Source organism: Canis aureus, chromosome 1 (assembly GCF_053574225.1).
Source record: "Canis aureus isolate CA01 chromosome 1, VMU_Caureus_v.1.0, whole genome shotgun sequence".
In the NCBI taxonomy this organism is placed as follows: domain Eukaryota; kingdom Metazoa; phylum Chordata; class Mammalia; order Carnivora; family Canidae; genus Canis; species Canis aureus.
Window position 1 is genome coordinate 20,590,829 of NC_135611.1, and position 13,367 is coordinate 20,604,195.

At 39.0% G+C, this 13,367-nt stretch overlaps 1 protein-coding gene across 16 annotated transcripts in view; it reads left to right on the forward strand.

Moving 5' to 3' along the window:
* The window catches only part of TCF4 (transcription factor 4), a 360,507-nt gene that overhangs the window by 119,376 nt on the left and 227,764 nt on the right, over positions 1-13,367 (forward strand). For all 16 annotated transcript variants that reach the window (XM_077892071.1, XM_077892125.1, XM_077892061.1 and 13 more), the window contains 2 exons: positions 1,557-1,618; positions 4,662-4,758. In XM_077892071.1, coding sequence (XP_077748197.1) covers positions 1,557-1,618; positions 4,662-4,758 — 159 coding nt within the window. The remainder of the gene's footprint in view (positions 1-1,556; positions 1,619-4,661; positions 4,759-13,367) is intronic.

The window sequence follows — 13,367 nt, forward strand, 5'->3', positions numbered from 1 at the left end:
GGGTAAGGATGAGGAGAACCATGTAGGCTGGCTAAACTCCCCGATCCAGAGGGTTCTAAGTCCCCTCTTCAAGTATTTTGGCCCGGCACACCTGTAAGCCAGGAGATGGGTTGTTAAACAGCGGATTTGGGCAAACCCTGGATGCAGCAATGGAGCTTTCTTGACATCCCTTAAAGCTCGCAGTGACAGCCTTCAGCTGTCCTGGGGGGGACATTCGTTTGCAGTTGCATTAGCTTCTGAAGCACCAATAAAAGGAACAGAGATATTTGTTTAAAAAAAGAGAGAAAAGATTCAAGTTTAGTGGTAATAGTTGTTTTTTGTTGTTGCTGTTCTATCTCTTAAGATATGCTAAAGTGCTGTGTACTCCACTGTACCCAAAAATAAATCCATTAATTATACCATGATTATTTCATCTGATAATAAAACAACAGTAATAAAAGGAATGACAGTGCATTAGGAGAATAAACAGTATCGCTGAAATGTTAGGAAACACAATAAATGGGATTATGTCTCCTGAACCGAAGTTTCACACCTCCTCCTCCAGTGCTGTCAGAGGAAGTTTGTGATGGCCGTCTGTTACCAACCAGGATCAAAATAAGAGAACAGGGAAACTTTTTATCCTTATAAAGTACCTCTCATCAACAATCTCGAAGCCATTTCTAAATATAGAGTGACTGATCTTTAAAACATTTTTTTACGTTTTAAGCAATTAATATGATAACTTAGCTGTTAGACTCTCCAGCCCGATTTTCTCGCCACTTCAAACACTCAGTGGTCAGCTGTTAGGACTTTGCTGGTGCAGAGTTTAGAAGAATTTCAGCTTTCTGGTAGTCTGGGTAGGTCTCTCCATTATCACTTAATCAAGAAAAACATTGCTTTAATGACTTTGATTTTCACATCTCAGTGCCCAGATTAAGGATTGTAGCCAAGTGGTCAAGTCTATTAAAATAACTAAAATACTGAGACAATGTTGTCTTTACTTAAAACATTAAAAAAAAAAAAACCCACCCAAAATTCTAATATCCTTGTATTGTACTGGTGGAGATAGAGGACTGAATCCTCTTTGTGTCGTGTGTATTTTGTTGCATGTCTGTTGTCTGGTAGAGTGAGCCTTGACTAGGGAACGAGAAGTATCCAAGAGCATTATGGCATAGATTCCGCTCATGTCAGCATGAGTAGTTACCTTAACTTACTTTCTAAAACACACATTTAAGGTTGCGTTAGTGTCGTTTTAAACTCACTTTGTACAAAAGATCTTAATAAAACTTTAAGTGTAGTTTCGGGTCCATAAAAGTTGAGGCTATGAAACACTGAAGGATAGAAGTAATTTTTATGTTCATACCTCTGGTTCCTGAGGGTCCAGTTCATTTCTGCTGTGAATTTAAATGAGTTAATTTAAGTAGATGGGTCAGAAGCCACTATCATCGTGGTAGCCCCGTGCCTGATTCTTAATTAAAGGCAACAGGAGATTAATTTGAAACATTAATTTAAAAGTGCATATACAAAAAGAAAGAATTATTGCAAGAAAGCCTAAAGAACTTTTCTCTTGTCCCTAGATGTAGAAGACAGAAGTAGCTCAGGGTCCTGGGGGAACGGAGGACATCCAAGCCCGTCCAGGGTAAGTATATCTAATCTTTTTTCCCCACAACCAGACATCCCACATATGTAAATTGACAAACTGAAGGTGAGTTTTTCCCTCTCTCTCTCACACGACTGCACAGATACATACACACGCATACTAAGTTTAATGAGGATCAGCTTGTGTTTGCAATTTTTTCCCATTCTCTTATTGGATGCTGTTATTGAATTTGACACCTGTTCCACTTCTGCTAAACAGAAGAAAAATCCTATATTAAATATTTGGCCTTACTTTGCTTGTTACTGATCCAGCATTACAGAAAGTTATTTGTTGTAGATGGCACAACTTTGAAAAAAAAATCTGGGATTCCCGTAATGTGTTGGTGTATATAGACGACAGAATAATTCTGAGTACAGGGTATGAAGCTCTATCTGGTCAGTGTAATCTACATAATAAATCAAGGTTGATTTCATTTCATAAACATGCTATTAATGACTTTGGTCACCCGTTGGGTTCATTCATTTATTTGGTTTCAAATTTTTGCTATTCTTTTCTCATGGTTTTCCCTCATGCTTTAGTTGTTACTTTGGGTATAATGGAAAGACCATGGAATGGGGTAAGAGTAGGGAGGTTAGGCCACGTGCGTCTGTGTGTATGACCTTGGGCATGTCATTTCACTTCCTTGGTCCTCCTTTTTGTAATTCGTAAATCGAAGAAGTAAAGCCAGAAGCTCTTTTATGTTCCTTCCCACTTAAATATATATATGATTTTATGTATAATCTGTTTTTAATGGAATCATTTCTAGTCCCTCTAAAATCCATGTCAGCTTTTCTAATATACATATAAATACCCCAAATTAAAAATAGACTGAGAGCACATAGTCAAACAAACACGTGCCCCTCCCCCAGCCAGCTGCATAAATGAAGCATTCTGCAGGGAGGGAACATTTTACTCTAAGTATTCACATACATTTGAGGTGGGGGTGTTTCTATTTTGGCAAGGAGGCAAGGAAGGTAATCATGCTCTCACAATGAGGACGTGTCAGCAAGCTGTGGTTGTCCGTTTCCACCTGTCCTTTGACCTTGTGGTTCTCAGTGTGGTCTCTACGCGCAGCAGGGTCTGTAAGCTTAACCAGGAGCTTTGCTGAAGCCACTGTGCCAGCTGTCGGGGCTGGTATCCTAATGCATTATATGGATGGGTTGAGGAAATCTTTCCTCCTCCTCACGTTACAGGCTGCACTTGCAGAAATAAATCCATTCCTCTTGACAGCAAGTGTAGGAGATGACACAATTTTCCCCTATTGTTTAGCTCATTCACACTTAGTGTCTTAGGACTTCTCACTTTAACACACACGCTATCTTTAATTGTTCTTTTGAGAACAAGGTCCCTTGGGACCGTCATCCTGACTTTCATTTTTTCAGTGACTGTCCCGCCATTTTTTTCAGGGCATATTTTGGTGAATAATTTTGAGTCAGTGTTTTGTAGTTTCTATCTTCTAGATGCAGGTAGCTTGCATGTGACAGATTTCCGGGCCGAGCGTGTCTTCTCTCCTCTTAGAGTGGTGACATTATCCGCTACCTTGCAGCACTGTGCTGTGCTTTAAACTAGGTAGTGTATATGAAAGTACACTAAGATGAGGACCCTTAATAAGTAAAAATCAGCCTTATACAATGCTCCGTATAGAATAAGTGAGTGCAAAACCCATGCTAGGTATTTAAAATATGACATTTTTTAATACACTGACATATTGACGGCCTTATATTGCAGTATCATTTCAGTTAATTTTTCTAAACAAGGAAAAGTGATTAAAAACAGGATTATTTGGAACCTTAACAGGTCCAGTTATTCTCTCCCAAAGTGACGTGCGTTTGCATTTTTCATACAGCGTCCGTCTTTTTTTGTGTGGGCAGATCCTGCCCTTTGGCTAACATGCCAACTGATGCCTCTGAGTATATTTGACTTGGTCTTTATGGGCAGTGCAACCAGCTGAGCAGATCGACTTTTTTTTTTTCCTTTTTGGTTATTTTATGCACCTTAGTCTGAAATTTGAACCCTGTAATATAGATGATTTTTAACTTTTCCTATATGTTATCTGATTCCTCCATTAATAAGTGGGCAGTTTAAAAACATTATTTTAATTTTAAATTTCATTGAAATGATGAGATCATTGTAATCATGACAGTTTTCTGCCCAAAATTAATGTCTGCTTTAAAACTTTTTCCTGCCATACTTTTCCAAATCCAGGAGTACTAATTTATGCTAAAGTTTTGATGTTTGTTCATAGTCATGCTGTAATATTTTCATGTTCTAACGTGTTAATTACTTGCGGAATGATCCAGTTCTCTTACAACCACAATAGCAACTGTAAAAAAACATTGAAATTTCAATACCCTAAAACCAAATGTTGGTTTAAAAGGCTCTATCTTGGTCTTCTAAAAGCAATTCATTATAGGCGATGGGTCATTTTTCCCTGATAGCACAATATTGCTTTTTTCTTTTTTTAAATAATGTGGTGGGCTTGCCTGCACTTGAATGGCTCAGCCGGTTAAGCATCTGCCTTTGGCTCAGGTCATGATCTTGGAGTCCTGGGATCAAGCCCTGCATGGGGCTCCTTGCTCTGCGGGGAGCCTGCTTCTCCCTCTCCCTCTGCTGCTCCCCCTGCTTATGCTCTCTCTTTCTGTGTCAAATAAATAAATAAATAAATATATAAATAAATAAAATCTTAAAAAAAATAATGTGGGCTTACCAAAATAGTGACTTCTAATATTTATAGTGCATTTTATATATGTCAGGTGTTTTACATACATTATTTCATTTAATCATGCCAACAACTTCCTGCAGTTGATTCTATTATTATTGTTCTAAGCTTTCACAGCTACCTTGAGGAAAACTTGAACTCTGCAGACTTGTAGAGCCCTCTCTTAACCAGAGGACCTGTGAAGAGGCAGGTCCCTTATAATGAGGTTCCATGGTGGGAATGTGGACTTCAGTTTCTTTGGATCTTGGAGCTGTCAGTAGGGGGGTATTTATATGCTGATTTATTCATGCGAAATGAAAACTTATGATGTTGTTTTATTTACAGAACTATGGAGATGGGACTCCCTATGACCACATGACCAGCAGGGACCTTGGGTCACATGACAATCTCTCTCCACCTTTTGTCAATTCCAGAATACAAAGTAAGACCAATTTTAAATTAACATACACTTTTTGAATGCTGATATTTTACTATAGAAAGAGGAGAATTCAGTCCAGACAGAGGATCTGTTTTTAGGGACTTGGATATTTAGCCCGTTCACTCTAGTAATTTTAAGTTGCAGAAAAAATACTGACAGTTTATTCTTGATAATTGTGCGTAAAGGACTAAGTTTTATAACCGTGTGGAATTACAGGATTTCGGTGATACCGAATCGCCGTGGAAATTTTGTCTTTCTTAGGTATAAAGCTCGTATTCTAATTTCAACGATGCAATACTTGTTTTTTGAAATTTCAATGATGCAATACTTGTTTTTTGATTTAAGGTTGATAAAGTCAAAGTGAATATTTAAAATGAAAATATCTTCAGGCCTGTCCATTGGCAGTGATATATAGCCTGTATCACCTATAAATTCTTACTAAAAGGGTTGTGGAACCCCTTTAATAATAGGTTTAGATGACTGAAATCAGAGTAGTGTATTCAAGTTGAATTAAAAGATCTGGTTGTGTATTTATCGAGGTGTGAGCTTTAGAGGGCTGATGGTGTAGGCAGACTGTAGCTTACTTCACTGGAAGCCAGCTACGCTTGAGGTAGCTTATGAGTTTCCAGCATGTCCTTCATACTAGCATCTTTTGAGTATTTTTCTGTTTCGTTTACTCTATAAGGATGTGTGTGTAACAGCAGTAACCTGAGCAATGAGCAATAGCAGATTGCTTTAGTTTCAAGTGAAGCAATGATCTTTGTTCTGGTAAATGTGTTTTTTTTTTAGCATTATTAATAAGTCTCTCAAACTTGGTTGAATTCTATTGCAAATCTATCAATAAATGAAGTTGAATTTCTTGGCAGAAGGCATTGGACCATACTCCAAGAAAAACACACGGTCATAATTATATCACTCTGAAACCATAGTTGCAAATGCTTCTAAAGAATGTCCCTATTTTTAAGCCTTGGAAGCTTACTTGTAATTTAGTGTATAGATAGTCCTCGAATATCAGTCATTTTTTCAAAAGTCACCATCAAGTCCATCTAAAGGAATCTCAGGTATTTAAAACAAAGGAGACAAAGCAGAGAAATACTAGCAACTTATTTTAAGTGGATGATGTCATATGTTTGTGCCTTTATGGGTTTTTTTGTGTGTGCCTTTAAATATCATTCCAACTTTGAGAACCATGAAGTTGTGTTTGATCATAGGTTCTTATATTTGTGTTTCTCTTTAGGATGATAAATTTCATATCTATGTTTTAATTTTGCAGCTAAAGCCAGCTTCCCAGTTTTTTAAATACATGAATACATGGTATATTCTCAACTGCCCTTTGTGTCCAAATCCATATTCAGTGTCATGGTCTTTGTGGAAGTTTTCATTCTACCAAATGAAGGCATTAGACTTCCCTGGAAGTTGTTGACAGCAGTCAATACCTGCTTTCAGAATCTTTAGTTTTCATTTTAAAATCAGTTGTTGATAGGGAGTTGCAACAACTTTCCCATTTTCAGGATACACAGATAAGGAAGACTAGATACATTTGTTCACTTAGGTTTTAAAGAACGACTTTAGGCTCTTTAGCGACGATGTTAAATTCGAACACCTTGTTTCTCTAGTCACCCTGTCTCAATTTCATAAGATAGAATAAAAGATTAACTAGAAAATAATCATCTTGGAAAGTGGTACTTTGACAGCATATTAAAGGACTCCCCTAGAAGATTCTTTTTAAAAAATTTAAAAGAAGATTTTATTTATCTATTCATGAGAGACACAGAGAGAGAGGCAGAGACAGAGGCAGCGGGAGAAGCAGGCTCCCTGCAGGCAGACCCAGGATCCTGGGTCTCCAGGATCACGCCCTGGGCCGAAGGCAGGCACTAAACTGCTGAGCCACCCAGGAATCCCAACCCCTAGAACATTCTTAAGCTATCCTCTGATGGGTGAAAGTAAAATAGAATAAATGAATGGCTCCTCATATTTAGAGGTCTGTGTTATGTACATGAGGAAAAAGTTTTGCTCAAGAACCACTTGATAAATTAATATCACAGAAAACACCCAGCAGTGCAAGGACACTAAATATTTGTTCTTGTTCATCTGTCCTCGTGGGCCACTGTTTTACAAGCCAAATTCGTTTTCCCATCCAAATAGTATTTAAAATCTACGTGGCCTGAGAGCCTGGAGCTAGAGCAGAGAGAGCTGACTCCTTTCACTTAGTCGTTAAAGCTGAAAGTCCCTGTCAGCTGTGTTCTTTTATCCCGTCTGCCCTCCTTCCCATTAAACTCTTAAATATGGAGGCCAAGACAGTCTCCTGCATTGTGGTAGGAAATGCTACTATGTCCGGGAGGCTCCCACCCACTGTTCCCCATGAAAGGACTTCTCTGTTAGATAAGCTGTCTGGTCTGAAACATGGCTCTTTATTGTTTACAAACTGCTACATTTTCCACCTCAAGCAGATTTTTGCACAGAATGGATTTGTGCTGGGGCTAAATGGTTTATCTGACATTAACGGCGCAGTGTCAGACTGGGGTCAGGGAAGTCGCCCTCGGAGCGACAGGCCACGGCGCAGTCTGCAAAAAAAGGAGAAAGACATTTAAACAACTACGAAATACCTTGCATTTTTAGTTGGGAAAAGAATTTAAAAATATTTTTAGAGGCCTGCCCACGAATGCTGCATTAACTCTTCCCGGGCCTGTGATTTCTCTCTCACATACCAAATGGCTTCTTGATTGGCTCGACTGTCTCAGGGCTGGATTAGGGGAACAAAGATGCTCATTGATTTTTGGCCAGGCTGCTGTTTATTTAAAATAAAACCACTTTCGAGATGGGCCACGCTTGGTGTTATGCCATGCCTTCACAAAGGGAAGGTAGGTCGTTTTCGAGAAATTAAAGACAACCGATTTACAAATGGAGACGGAGATAAAAACGAGACCTGTTAGTGCAGCCAACAATTTGGCCTCACGGAATACATGGTATATTCTCAACTGCCCTTTGTGTCCAAATCCATATTCAGTGTCATGGTCTTTGTGGAAGTTTTCATTCTACCAAATGAAGGCATTAGACTTCCCTGGAAGTTGTTGACAACAGTCAATACCTGCTTTCAGAATCTTTAGTTTTCATTAAAGCTACAAAGGATTTCTTTACATGTCAAAGATTTAATTCTGCTGTGATGTCACATTAGGGTAAAAGCTATAGCATAAGAAGTAAATCAGCCACTTTATTGGACCAGGTTCTCTCTTGTCAAATCAATCAAGCCTGTGACTGAATTAGGCGTCTGCTGCAGAAACAAGTGACACTAATTTTACGGGAAAGAGTTATTAACTGCAGATGACCTGATTTTTTTTTTTTTTTTTTTTAAGTAAACTGTTCACTTAGCGGGGTTTTATTTTGTGCAGGGAACGAAAAAAGTAATGAACTGCTCTCTCCTTTGGGGAGTGCATTACTATTATTATTATTATTATTATTATTATTATAATATTTTGTTCTCTATGGCAATACTCTACTGTTTTGGAGATATGATGCAGGCATTCATTGCTAACGTTTGCTCATAAACTCTTACCACAGCAAAACCCTTTATTACAACTCTGAACTTTTTGATTTCACAGGAACGGTTTTGCATAAATGTTCCAGTTTTTGTGATATATAATACTTAGGTTTGGCGCCAAAATACCAAAACCCGATTTATTTGTGATCTCAAACTTTTGCAGAGTGGTCTGTAATTTATAAGAGTAATAGAGTACCTCCATTAATTCATTCTTTTAGAAATAAGACTGCATATCTGAATGTAATATCCTATTTTGACAGCTTGCGAATCTCTAAACTAAAAATGAACAAATAAACACAAGGGCACTCGCATGCATGCGTCGATGTGTGCACACACGCACGTGCACGCACAACACACACCCCTTCTGTGCGCACACAAACAGGCCTCTTGGTTTATAAGGCTGCACCACTTCTCTCATTACTGTCTGTAGTTATAGTTGCCATACGAAGTTTTGGAAGTTGATATTGTGTAAATCCTTTAAAGGAAAACGTAACTAAAATAAAAAAAGCCAGCCCCTAATTAAAAGGAAAAATAACTGTGCATGACTTACTGTTTTCCTTCTCGTGGCGGGGAGGCGGGGGGGGGAGCCTGGAGGAGTTGAGAGCCTGTAGCACCGACTCATCTCCCTGACTGCCTGCACTGACCAATACATAGATTTGCTCTCTTTTGGAAATGTTATTTATTTATTTATTTCTATTGAGGTACAAGTGACATATGACATTATATTAGTTTCAGGTGTTCAGCAAAGTGAATCAATATTTGTGTATTCTGTTCTTACCTGACATTTTCTGAATCCTCAATCACTGCTTTCATTGCGTAGAGACGCGCAAGTCGGTTTGCATTTTTGCTTCTTTGAAATGCCATGTCCTGTTTCACGTCTGGAAAAAAACAAATCGCTTTTTCTTTGTGACTACTTATGACTATTAATGATAATAACGTATGCTCGATGTGTTGGAAACTTGTTTGCTGCAGTTTTTAAACGGCTTAATTTATAAACCTACAAACCTCTATAGGCAGTCAGTGAGTAGCTTTCGGAATATGCTGATGGGACAGAGGGGCCGTGGCTCTGAGTCTTGTGTTTTTAAGAGGATTATATGCTATGGCATAGTTTGAAAATACTGATAAGGGCTATATGCAAAGGGTATGGTTTTTTTTTTTTTTCTTTTCTTTTTTCTTTTTAACATTCTTGTCCTTGCTTGTTTTCTTGCAAGCATTAAACTTCTGCAGGTTAATTGTCCGAATATTTTTACAATGGGAAAACAATATATTTTCTAGCTCAAACTTTTTTGATCCGGGGAAGGATCTAAGCATGCATTTTCCTTCTATTGTTCCAGAGCCTTAATTGAAAACCAGATTGTTTGAGTGAGCAAGTTGCCGGTAGGATTATAGCCATGCATGGGTAACTGAAGGATGTGAAAAGTGATACTTCTGTACAGTTGGGTGCAGCTTAGTTCAACATCAGCTGCTGTGTTTTTCTGTGTCCCATTGTGAATGGTTCGGCTTCCTGATCGCGGTGTTTGGTTCTAGTCCCACTGACGGCATCTACTACCAGGGCCCTAAATAATTTCCCACCATAGGGTAACTGGTCTCTAAACTAGCTCAGTGGAACATTTTACTGCAGGATTAGGTCGGGGTTTCAGGCAGAACTGAAGAAAGCTGCTGGCTTATAGGATGACCTTTGAATCTCATCTGGGTTAGCGGTTGATATTTTGATTTGGTTACTGTGGTCATATTGTGACAGCTGCTAGCTCATTATAATTCGGTTCCACTGCTCCGTTTGCCTAGCAGGAATATTTAGGTTTGTATTACTTCAAAGTGTTTATGACTACCCTGAGTTTAGCCCAGCATAAAGGTGAAGTGTTGTGAGTGTTTTCAAATCCCAGTGGCAGAGGCCAGTGGCACAGTCTTCTTGTAAAATGGCGAATGTGAGTAGATGCTAATACAGAGCGTTTTTCTTTTCATTGTAAAACTGGAAATAAACCTAAACGAAGAGCCTCTTACAAGGAACAGTGTTCTGAAAACCTTAACGTTCAACAACCACAAAGAAATACAGTTTTTTCAAAGCATGGGTAAGATTTGACTTGACCTCTTTGTCAGATGTTTTCTTTCTATGCAGGAGTTTAAATATTTGATTAAAAAAAACCCAAAACTTGTTCAACAATGGCGAATGTTTGATTTTCTGAAATGTCAGAGGTCAAATAATATTTTCGTAACTTGGTGAAAATGGAATTGTGAATGTGGTATCAGCTCCAGAAATGTTAGTTCACCGTTGAATTGTTCTGAGGTTTGATAGGGATAGGCTGCTTGCGGGTTCAGTAGTGAGGGACGGCTGTGTACTTTCAGTATCTTTTTTTTTTTTTTATGACACCTTTTTTTTTTTTTTTTTTTGCTTGAGGTTATCTTGATATCATCTGTTATCTCTTGGACCGATAATGTGGTAACAAGCAACTGCTGAGAGAAGAAACATTTAATTGTGTTATTTGTTGTTTGCTTTCTTTGTTGGGGAGTTTTGTTATTTGAAGATGTTAACTTAAAATGTCTTCCCAAAGTATTGAGAAATAAGACTATTTTAAGTGTCTTCCCAAATGATACTATCAATCCTGATTCTGAGCTAAGGCTGGGAGCCAAAGAACTGCCTCTTCTGCTCTCTGCTTTGCCACAATCGTGGGTGGCTCCTCAGGTCAGGTCTTTTCACATCTTTAGATTGAGGGTGGAACAGACCTTTAGATGATCCCTGAGGTAATTTTCTCATCTGATGGTCCATTGATCTTTTAGGTATGCCATTTTGTCCTTCTGCTATATTTTATCTTTAGAGATGTTTTATCGTTATTTCTAATCCATTCATCTCTATTTTATGATACCTTCAAGTAACTTTGCTAGTGATGTGTTTTCCAAATGTTATTCTTTAAAGCCTGACTCAAATGGATGTTTCTTTTCTACCTCAGCTCATTCCATATCTGTAGTTAAGGGGTTGGATTGATTGAGGATAAAATAATAACTCATTAAGTTGCATCACCAGGAGAAAAGCGTTGTGTCTGGGCCAATGCCTAGCATTGAGTTGTAGGACCTGTTGAGTGGTTTCATTTGTGAACAAATCAGGACACCAGATACAGAGGGTTTAAATCCTGAATGAAAAGCCCATAAATTAAAAATCAGGCCTACATCTATCTCACTGTCTCAGAAAGAAAACCCTCGACTGGAGCTGGTCTTACAGAAATTCATTCTATGGTTCTATATCCTTGATGGTGCAGAATATTCTAACATCAGAGAACAGATCACATTACAGCATGGTAGATTTCAATTTTCACTAAACAATACCACAAAATATTCTATTTATAAAAAATAAGTAATGTCATTTTTTTTTGAAAGGCTCCTGAAAAAAGTTAAGTATTTCCAGTTTTCAGATAGGAAAACTTATTTCTTCTTGTCCAATCAATAAAAATTACGGTCTTTCTTTGATTGGTCTTGCTTCCTTTCCACTCAGCCATTTACTGTATGAATATACTACAATCAGTGCTGTGATAATCAAATACTTTCTAGTCCAGTTTTATGAAATTTAGAAGAACTGAGAGCAGAAAAAAAAACATTATTTGAAAACTATAACCGACAGAATAATATAGAACTTCTAAATAACCACAGGAAGATTTCTTACATAAAAAGTTATGGACTCTAAGAGAAAATACATCATTTTAGAGTTAAATAAAAGTAAAAAGTAGTTTGTGTTGGGTAGGAATACTCTTGCGTAGAAGTAATGGAAAATGTGACTAATGGTTGCTTAAGAAGAATTTTACTTCTACTGGAAGTCTCGTAGTAGGCTGCTGCTAAAATTGGTTTGGAGATCATTGACGCCAAAGCAGGTGTCTGGGTGATTCTTTTGTGCTTTCCCTCATTGTCTCAAGATGACTGTCACAGCTTTAGATGTCAAGTATGGGTTTGATGCAGCAAGAAGCAGGGAAAAGGAAGCCCAGCAGTGTGATCCCCTGTTCCCCTAGATCCCATGGCTATCTCCAGCTACAGACTTTGGGTCGGGTGGGAGGGAGTGTCTACACAATAGCTACTCCCGCCGGGTCAATAGAAGGAGACAAGAGAGAAGGGGGTTGGGAATGCATCTCAGGCTTGGTGACTTCCAGGGTTTTATTTAGTTTCTTCTCAGGGGAAAAGTACATAATTTTAAACATAACAGTCTGGAAAATGAAGAACAAGGTTCAAACTTTCCTGTAGTAAGAAAACTACGAAATGGACCTCAACTCTAAATTCTGGGAGGCAAATTAGAAAAAGGGACAAAGAGACGTGGAGTAGAAAAAAACCAGGTAGTTGAAATGGGAGAGGTGGAGAAAGTGCAGCTGGGAGAGTGAGCCACGGGAAGGAGTGTGGGGCCTGCTGTTCTCACTTCATCTCCAAGGCCTGTACCTTCATTGCCATCCCGTGAGCAAGGCAGCAACCAGCCAGAGGCAACCTTCTTCAAGTACACATCACCCACAACCTTCTCTTTCAGACCTCTGGCTTGAGTTGTGTCTCTGTGCCGAGCACCCTGGTGGGGGGGCGGGGGGGGGCGGAGGGCAGCAGACCCTTAGCTCCACCGTGAGCCTTTTGCACAGGCCTGTTGGTGGTCTTTGGGAGTGCCCACTGCCACTCCTAGGACACGGTGCAGGCCCGGCATCCTGGAGCCACAAGGTCCCGGGACATGCCATTACAGGTGCCAGGCGGAGATCTTGTCCCTGCACCACTGCTAAGCCTGTGTACTTCCCTCCGACAACCTGCCAGGCCACCGTGAAGCGCTCAGACAAGAATGCCCGTTGCCGGAGGCAAAAAGAAACAACAACAACAAAAAACCCTCCATTGTATTTTAATATATAAACAATTGTATTTGTTGATCTTTAATGTGGGGGATTAAGTGCAGCCAGAAGGCATTTAATTTTAGCTAACATGCCAAGACTGCATGAAACTGTGGGGAGAACTGGATTCAACTTCTGGCCAGAGGTTTCCCATCCCTGTAGAACACAGTCGTGGCATGAATCAGGCCAGTGAGGACGCAGGCAGGTGTTTTTTTCTCCTGGTTTTTCATTGGAAAGTT